This window comes from Rhododendron vialii, chromosome 3a, assembly GCF_030253575.1.
Source record: "Rhododendron vialii isolate Sample 1 chromosome 3a, ASM3025357v1".
Lineage (NCBI taxonomy): Eukaryota > Viridiplantae > Streptophyta > Magnoliopsida > Ericales > Ericaceae > Rhododendron > Rhododendron vialii.
In genome coordinates this window covers 8,000,258-8,010,018 of record NC_080559.1, presented here as the reverse complement: position 1 = coordinate 8,010,018, position 9,761 = coordinate 8,000,258, and the positions used below count along the sequence as shown (strand labels likewise).

Here is a 9,761-nt window from a genome sequence, read left to right as displayed (position 1 = left end):
ACCACTTCTAAAAAGCCAACCTAGGAGCCTCAAATTCGAAAATGGAGCGTGCGGTTGCATCCTGAACGTCGAGCGCATCTGGGATCCGGCCCGAATCGACCAGAAAAACCTCTCTGAACCGCCTGGAGATTGAGTAAGTTGGAGAGATAACACCTTGATTGCTTCACATTTTTCCCTGGCTTGCTGCTCAATGGTTGTTAACTCAGACATTTTTCCCTGGCTTGCTGCTCAATGGTTGTTAAGTCAGACATGGACCCTGAAATCTGATTATGAATGACGAGTCTTGTAACCTCAAAGAAAAAATTCAAAACTAATAGTTATCCCAAATCAAATCACCGAATCTACCAATAAAAACAACACATTCACTTTCGTAGACTCAAATCAACTCAACAAACTGTTAATCAACTGAAAAACTTTCTTGAGGTTTAACACCTTTGTGCTTATTGCATCAATAATCCATCCTTTCATTAAAATTCCATTTTTCTTGTCCAATTTCCTACCAAATCTAACTAAGCACCCCAACAAATTTTCTTTTTGGGTAATGCAGGGTGTTCCAGACCAGTTTATGCGCACCTCAGACTAATCTCCCCTCCCACAGCCATTGATCCCAAGAGTTGTTGGTGAGGAGAATTAAACTTGAGACCTTAAGATGTAGCAAACACCTTAGTTCCAGACCAAAACCACTTGGCCAACCCATTGGGCCGGACTTCAAGATATTCATGGAGGGGATTCCGAGATTGCACGTCACGCCCTCGATTTTCAACATAATTAATAATGACTTCTAATAAACAAAATCTCTCAAATACACGCTATTATACCCCAAAAGATACTTCATTCCCAAAACAAGCAAATTGAGTTCAAAGGTTACATCCTCGATTCGACGGCTCAAAGTAACCTAATACTTATACTAAAGGAAGGAGTTATGAGTCTACAGTCATCCATAGTCAAAACGAAAATGATAATTGAAATTACAGTTACATCTCAAAAGGGGTTTTACAAAAAGATGCTAAAATAATTTCCCATGTTAGTTTTCAAAAGAATGATCAATCATGCACTCCATGCACGTCATGTCAATGCCCCTGCGGTGTACCTGAAAATGATAATAAGGTTGAGCAAACACGCGCCCAGTAGAGAATTCTATACTCATGTTATATGTCAATGAGATGATCATGCACCAATAAGTAGACATATGGATAAGAGATCAAGAATTCAGTGAATCAACGAGAATACGAAACGACAAACTGAAAATGAAACAATCAACTAGTTCTCCGTCACATTCAAGGTGTCCCGTGTGTCATAGTAAATAATGTATGTCTTTTGTTCCAAGTGCACATTCCGGGTATTTGGGACCCCGTTCGTCCCCTGCCAGTCATCGCACCAATAGGTGGACCCGTTCACCTACTACCGATCATCACACCAACAGGTGGACCCGTTCATTCCCTGCCGGTCATCGCACCAATAGGTGGACCCGTTCATTCCGGGTATTTAGGATCCCGTTCATCCCCTACCGGTCACCACGCCGATTGACGGGCCCGTTCAAGTTTCCTCAAGCCGTTTCATTACTCATGTCGTTGATTACTGTTACATCACTAAGTCACGAAGTCACGAGGTTCATAACTTGCATTCGGTGTTCGTGTGCTCCGTTTCAATCATATACCTCACATAAAGTGGCTTTAGTTCTCTTTTCGGCATTCGGCAATCGTATACATCAAGCTATCGTCATACTTCCCGTTAAGTGTAAGTTAACGTCCTTGAACTCATAAAGATACATACCATCACTTATGGAAACAAACCACGACATTAGAATATGAGAACAAGAGTTTTTACAAAAATCTGCAGTGGCTACGGGTAGGACCAAAAACGGACTACGGGTAGCGGGACAAATGTTCAGTTTCTGATCAGTGGCTACGGGTAGTACCAAAAACGGACTACGGGTAGCGCCTGGAAATTTCAGTGCAATACACAGATTTCAAGGGCCAACAATACACTTCAAAACAACAATCAAACACGAGATTTAGGTACAAATTTAACTCATCAACGTATAGAACAAGTAAGAAATCTCTACCTGCTGTCAAGGATTGAAACCCAAAAAGATTGATCAAGCCCTAGAACTCCAAAGTCGAAACCGAGCAAGAAAACTCCTCTCCGAGCTAAACCCAACGAGATACACGCTCAATAACGCGAATAGATGAAAGATTGAAGGTCATTTGTCATGGGTTTTTGAGTGATTGAATGAAATTTTGGGTTTTGGAGGAGAAAGAGAGAGATAGCCGAGAGAGATAGAGAGGTCGGGAGGTAGAGAGAGAGAGTGAGGAGTACTTTTACTCCTCTACACACACACCCACACACATATATATTACCTATACTCAAATTGCACATGCACCCTCCTACAAACAATTCCATCACATTCCCCCCAATTCATTTAAACTCAATAAATCACATATTTTCTTCCATTATGATAACCAATAAACCTTTTTATTAATTTCCAAAAATACGGGTCCTTACATTGCAGTGAGTGAATCGATAAGATTAGGGACAATAACTTTCTCCAGCACGTAAGTAATATTGGTGGAAGGCCTAGATTCAATCATTCCAGAAACCCTAGGACCATCTGACGGAGAAACCCTAAGACCATCCTTGGATGAAACCCTAGGGGACGAACCGGAAGGAGGAGTCAGAGATAGCCTCCCAGGTCCAGGAGAATGGGTAGAAGTATGATTTAAAGCAACCACATCACCCACACAAGTCGAAATTAACAAGTATTCACAAGATCCATAATAGAGACTGAAGAAAAAACATAGCAAAAGGCAATGAGATAGAGCAATTACCCAAGAAATGACCAGAAATCAGCAAGAACGAACTCATAATTAGAAAGGAAATTCAAACTTGAGCATTCCCACGTCCAAGAGGGAGAGAAGTTCCATCTAATCAGTACTACATGTTTTCAAGGAGGGAGAAAACTCACCATGGTGATTGATGAACCCCCTAGAGATCCAGTGTGAGATCGCAGTGAGTCGGTGACAATCTAACGACGAGTTTTCTCTTGCGTGTGTATCCCGTCTCATAATCTAACTAACTCAGTTTTAAAGTAATGAAGGATAAACAACGTTAAACCCCCTTCTACTATCACAGATTTCCGAATTGCTCTTTGATGTTTAAACTCAAACACCTAACCTCCTTCATGTATTCTCTTATGGCAAGAAACCCCTTCCGTTAACAAACAGTTAGGATTTTGGATGGAGTATTCCACTTGAATCGGTACTTTGACTAGATAAGCCGACGTCGATGTGATGTAGGGGTGACAACGGCGCTGGATTTCAGGGAAGGTTTTTCTAAAAGGTGGGGAGAGCTGAGTTCGAGTGTGTCAAACGTGGAAATGGAGCCGAGCTGAGATTTTAGAAGCGGTAGGCGAGCTTGAAAAATGGAACCCTTATTCATTCTCATTAAAGAGTAACTGTGAAACATATGTTAAAAAATGGTATTCCCTCTGTTATGAAATTTTGATCCCTTCTTCGGAATCAGAGATTTTAAATTGTCATCATCATTACACTTCAAACCAAATAAATTTCTCAAATTACCCTTTAATTTAGGGATTTTTTTGGGACCCTAGGCAATTGTCTTCTGGCCTGTACCTGGGGCTGGCTTGGGTGCCTGGGTGGGGATCAGTGGCGACGCCAATGTACAATGACTGGTGTCACGTGAATCCAGTGAGCTCCAAAATCCAAAAGTTTACAGATTCTAACTTTTCTCTCTTTGAAAAACATTTAGACCATGTTTGTTTTGGCATTTTAGATTTTAAATTTTAGGTAATGAGTAGAGAGTAAAATAAGAGTAATGATTAAAAAAAATTTATTAGGAACCATGCGCATAGAGAGAATTTAAAATTCAAGATACCCAAACAAACATGGTCCTAGTGTGATGACACCATTAGAAAAATCCCTTGAACCCATTGTTCGCATGTTTACAACTACATCCTACGGCTGGCATTTTCCTAGCTCACAAAACCGCTAGGAAACATAGAGAACACTACCTACCCTACAATTTCCCTCTTATTCATCTCTCTCTCTTTGCTACACCACGAGCGGAGTGTTGGGTCCAACATCGGAGCTGAGCAGCCTTTCCTTTTCATTTTTTGTTCTTTGTTGTTTCTGTTTTTTGTTCTTGTTTTGTTGTTTTTCGGCCTATGGGCCTCGCAATTTGTATCAATATAACTTGTGTTTTCTTTCCGGTAAAAAAAAAAAAAAAAACCCATCTAAAAAAACCACTATATATTTTTTCTTGACTCGATTTTCTTTATTCGTAGGTGGGTAAAAACAAAAATATAGCAAGTGCAGAATTACATATTATTCAGAACTCAAATAGAATTGTGAAGCAACTTTGAAAAATTTCCGCTGATGAATAATTTAATTAACATAGGTTGAGTTTTCCAAGTACAAAAATTAGGGGAATCATGTGAATATGGTAAAAATTAATGTTTTCGTGTTCTTTTTATTAGTATGTAATAATTTTGAATACATACTAAGTATGTTAAACTACCTTGTAATTTATGGTTTGAGAAAATATAAATTAATTTGCCAATTTTTTTTTAGAGATTTGTAAGATAAGTGATGTTATAAATTATGACACCACTAGCTAAAATTTATGGAGTCGAGGTGGTGGCAGCTAGTGGTTAGAAGGAGTTGGAGGAAGTGTTAATGGCGTGTGAGGTTGGCCCAAGTGTCGGGGTTTGAAGGTTGAAGATAGATTGAAAAAAAAATTACAGGGTGAGATAGAAATTAATGAGGAATAAAGGAATTGAGTAGAAATTAATGAGGAATAAAGGAATTTAGTATTAATTTGTCCACCAAGTCAATCAATACAAGTAGAAGTATATAAAATGACATTCAACAATCGTATACTAATACTTACAAATGCAAGGATCCAAAAAATACATTCTTTGTCAAGAAAAAAAAAAATATACTCCAGTACAAAACAAAAAAAAAAGAAGAAAGGAAAGAAATAAAGAGAGAAGAACAAACTCAAGCACCAGCACCCCTCCTAATTCCATAGAATTAACAAATCAACCCCTTTTCGTCGTCCTCATCAAATTTAGCCCATTTCAAAACAAAAAAAACAATCCCTGCTCATGCCCCAACTAGTATTGCATTGACGTGCAAAGATAAGACCATGGCCCAGACCTCCAAATCCAAAGGGCTCTTTATTTTTTGTTGTTTTCCCATGGCCTCAGAGTGAACAGAACCACAAAGAGGATGATAAGGAAGAGGATAACAACGGCAATGACAGACCACTTGCGGGTATTCTTCTGGAGCTTCGGTGCAACATGCAGTTGCTGGGCTCCTGTCCTAACAGACCACTTGACTCGATCTTTGTTTTCTTTATTCGTAGGTGGGTAAAGACAAAAATATAGCAAATGTAAAATTACATATTTTTCCGAACTCACATAGAATTGTGATGCAACTTTGAAAAATTTCTGCTCATGAATAATTTAATTTAATTAACATAGTTGAGTTTTCCAAGGAAAAAAAATTAGGGGAATCATGTCAATATGGTAAAAATTCAGGTTTTTGTGTTTCTTTTTATTAGTATATATATAGGAGTATAATTTTGAACACATACTAAGTATGTTAAACTACCTTGTAATTTATGGTTTGAGAAAATATAAATTAATTTGCCATTTTTTTTTTTAGAGATTTGTAAGATAAGTGATGTTATAAATTATGACACCACTAGCTAAAATTTATGGAGTCGCCACTGGTGGGGATGGAGGAGGTGGGGGTGGCAACCAGTGGTTAGAAGGAGCTGGAGGAAGTGTTCAGTTGCGGTTGAGGTTGGCCCAAGTGTCGGGGTTTGAAGGTTGAAGATAGATTGAAAAAAAAAATTAGGGGGTGAGATAGAAACTAATGTGGAATAAAGGAATTTAGTATATGGGTCAATCTTGATAATTTGTCCACAAGTCAATCAAGAGAAGTAGAAGTATATAAAATGAGATTCAATAGTAAAGGTGATCGTACACTAATACTTACGAATGCAAGGATCCAAAAAAATACATTCTTTTCAAAAAAAAAAAAACAAAAAGACAAAAAAGAAAAGAAAGAAATAAAGAGAGAAGAACAAACCCAAACACCAGCACCCCTCCTAATTCCATAGAATTAACAAATCAACCCCATTTCGTCGTCCTCGTCAAATTTAGCCCATTTCAAAAAAAAAAACACACAATCCCTGTTCGTGCCCCGACTGGTATTGCAATGAGGTGCAAGATAAGACCATGGACCAGACCTCCAAATCCAAAGGGCTCTTTAGTTTATTTCCATGGCTCCACAGAGAACAGAACCACAAAGAGGATGATAATGAGGAGGATAACAATGGCAATGAAAGTCCACTTGCGGGTATTCTTCTGGTGCTTCCGAGCAACCTCCAGCTGCTGGGCTCCTGTCCTAACGAAGGAGCTGGCCCGATTCACCTGGCTCTCTATGTCGTCGATTTGTTCACCTTGCGCCTCCACCAGCACCGCCATGTCGAGAAACACCTAGACATATAAATCAAGATTGTGTAACTTTTAGAATGTTGTCACCCATAACTTGATTTTTTGCACAGCTCATAAACACATTGAGACCTATAAAATGCATCGCTCGAAATGTCTCGTACAACGGATCCTATTTTGCATCATATGATGGTCACAAAAAAAGATGAGTGAAAGGATCTACGCTAAGGTTCTCCATAGTCAGATCGTTGAGCTGAACAAAGTGAATGCTCGTGACCCCATCTGACACCCGGTCTTAAGGCATAATTCAGGGGGAAAGACAAAGGAACCAAATCCAGTATCTTAATTTCGAGTGGCAATGCATTGTCGACACAAGCGCTTACACCACATGTGTATGTTATATATATATCATCCGCTAATACACGAACAATTACGGCTAGGTTAAAATTATTTTATCGGCCTGTAGACCCTGGAACTCAAATAAAGTGTCAAAATTGTCGGGCCGAAAGGATGAAAGAATGATTCGGGGTTGGAGGCAGCAATAAGCCATATATACATCAAAGCAATTAGATATTGAAACTGAAGAACCTAAAAGGACCAGCTATCAAAGCAATTTTACAACACCTCATCCGTTATGGCTTGGACTTTTATAGTGTTTGAGAAAGATGATCTGAGATATATAGTACATTTGGGCAGCCGCAATCGACCCATCTAAACGAAGAGAACAAACTGTGTGACGAAGAAAATTCTTTCTTCGTTACGTGGCCAGCTTTGAACTTTTTGGAATCTAAAGTGAGTCTTATAGAATACATCAAAAAGATTAATTATTCGAATGATGCACAATTATTTTTTAATTTAGGAATATCAACTGCTCTATCTCTATCACGTACACGGGAGACAAATACGGTTGGATGTTTGTGATTAAATTTTATCGAGAGGTTTAGCGAATAGTACTAACAACATATTACGTCCAATGAAGAAGCCAAGCAACAAATGAAAGTTTATTAGGACCAATGCTACAAGCTTTTCGAAACGATAATGATAGAAAAGAATCTGCACAACGTTCATCATCACAAACGTTTATTTTAAGAATAGGAAGTCCAATGGCATAAAAAAAAACGTCCAATTTTAAAAAGAAATGAATCCATTAACTCTTTCTTTTGTACTAGCTAGTACGAAATAGGTCCTATCACGGACCTATTTGGTGCCGCCCGTGCAATTTTAGTCAAAGAATCGAACAAACACATTCATACCAATTAGAGTCTCAATCTTGTAGCTGAAATTGCACGTAAAAGGTACAAAAACACTTTTGGAAAGGGTCATTTAAACTCGAATGTAAGAATGTACGTGTATGTATGGTACCTGGTTAAGCTCCTTCAAATTCTTTTCAATCTCCTTAACCCCCTCGTGTCTCTCCTGAATCTCCATGATGGTATCCATAACCTTCCCCCTCCCCTGCTCCTGTATCGCTTTTGCCAAAAACGTCTCGCTCTCCCCCGTCGATATCAGCCGGTCCACGACCGACTCGTCCGCGCTCTCTCCCGTCACCGTGTAATACCTCCGCCGCACCGTTTCCTTGTACTCCGATCCAATCCTCCCCCGCAGATCATTAAACGAGTTCATCGAGTCCTGCAGCCAGAGACAGTCAGAATTTTGAATTCGTGGGGCCAAAACGAGAACAATGGCAAGTTTAGGACGAAATAAAAACTGTTGTAGGGTCAAAATAGCAAATATCGAGTGCAACATATAATTAGTTTTTATTGAAAAGCCAAATGGTAGTAAAACGGAAAGCAATTTTGTTCATCCAAACGAATTTTACCCACATTCGTTAAGACACGTTGCGGGTTTCGATTCAGTAATTTGCACTTTGTAGGAACTGATTTGTCAAGAGAATCCACAAACATTCAACTCAATCAGATACCCGTAGATACCGGTAGCTACGTGATCAAATACTTGCCGGAATTAGATTGAGCTGAATTTTCGCACCATCTCCTATCAAATCAATTTTTACAAAATAAACGATTCTGATTACCGATTCGATACTCCCAACATACCCCACCGTGGGTAAAAGTTACCCTAGCCAATTGATCTCAATAAAGTGGGGTCTACAAGTCCAGTTGCCTCTCGGTAGCTCCCTCCTTGCTTACCTGCAGCTTCTTCCGGAGCCCGTTGACGACCGAAGTCCGAGTCCGGTCCGAGGAGCTCCCCGGCCCACACCCGGGCACGCTCCGGTTCGCGGCGTTGTTCCGGTCCAGCGCCTCGAGACGGACCTTGATCACCTTGGCCTTCTTCAGCGCCGACGTGACGTCGCCGTCCATCTTGGATCGGAGGTCTCGGACGCCCTTGGCGCTGAGCAGGGTCTTGGACTGGTCGTGGGCGGCCTGGAGGCTGGCGTACAGCGTCTCGAGGTCCCTCAGGTCGTCCTTGACGCCTTCCACGTCTTCGAAGAACTTGTCGAGGTTGACGCCGGAGGTGGCCGCCGCAGGGAAGCCGGACATCTGGACGGTACTGTGGGGCGGAGACTGGTCTTCGCTCCGGAACCGAGCGAAGGAGCTGGAGAAGAGATCGTTCATGTTGAGCGAAACTTTATTGTGGACCGTACGGAGAGATGGGTTGGTTCTAGAGACTCGAAACGAACAGAGTTCGTCTTTGTGTCGGATTCGATTGGGGAAGTACCGATGATCGTACGAGAATTAACAGAAATTATTCTCTCTCTCTCTCTCTCTCTCTCTCTCTCTAGATTTATATGTTGTGTATATGAATATGGGTATGGGGAGTGTGATGTGATGAATAAATGGAATTGGAGTTGGGCTTGGGTATGGGGAAGTTAATGCACAGGGGAGTCGGAATTGGTATGAGGGAGAAGAGTCAGAAGACGAGTTTTTTAGAGAGAGAGAGAGAGACGTTTTTTAGAGAGAGAGAGAAGAGAGAGCGCGTGGCGGGCGGATTCAACTACTCGTTATCAGGAGACCAAGTCCGACTATTTTTCTTTTTCTTTTTTCCTTTTTTCAATTTTTGGATCGGTCAAAGTTGTGTTTGGAGGGGATGATAAATGAAGGGAAAGAGTAAAATGCCAATGGGAAGGGTCGTTGAGCGAGTTAAATTAAAGATAGTTCCAATTCCAAATGGGTGTAATTAGTACTGGCATGACATGTAGAATTAGGTGGAAAACACGGTGGCAGGGGAAATTTGTGGGACAGAAAATTTTACTCATTTTAATTTGTTTAGATCGGGGAAAATATAGATAGAGAAAGATGGAGTAGATAAGATTGCCATGGAT

The 9,761-nt window shown here is 40.4% G+C and overlaps 1 protein-coding gene across 1 annotated transcript; it reads right to left on the bottom strand.

Annotated features, from left to right (window-relative positions):
- Positions 1 to 5,960: 5,960 nt before the first annotated feature.
- Positions 5,961 to 9,430, bottom strand: LOC131318577 (syntaxin-121). The gene is made up of 3 exons (XM_058348457.1): positions 8,629 to 9,430; positions 7,844 to 8,110; positions 5,961 to 6,526 (listed from the first exon to the last, which is right to left on the bottom strand). Exons 1-3 carry the CDS (start codon positions 9,052 to 9,054, stop codon positions 6,302 to 6,304), a joined length of 918 nt encoding a protein of 305 aa, XP_058204440.1. The 5' UTR covers positions 9,055 to 9,430; the 3' UTR covers positions 5,961 to 6,301.
- Between the last annotated feature and the right edge of the window lie 331 nt (positions 9,431 to 9,761).

Bases quoted from the DNA above. Each gene is read 5' to 3' on its own strand.
- LOC131318577 (XM_058348457.1), bottom strand. From the start codon at position 9,054: ATGAACGATCTCTTCTCCAGCTCCTTCGCTCGGTTCCGGAGCGAAGAC. The intron at 8,111-8,628 runs GTAAGCAAGGAG...CTCTGGCTGCAG, and splicing joins GGCTCCGGAAGAAGCTGCAG to GACTCGATGAACTCGTTTAA. The intron at 6,527-7,843 runs GTACCATACATA...TTATATGTCTAG, and splicing joins ATTTGAAGGAGCTTAACCAG to GTGTTTCTCGACATGGCGGT.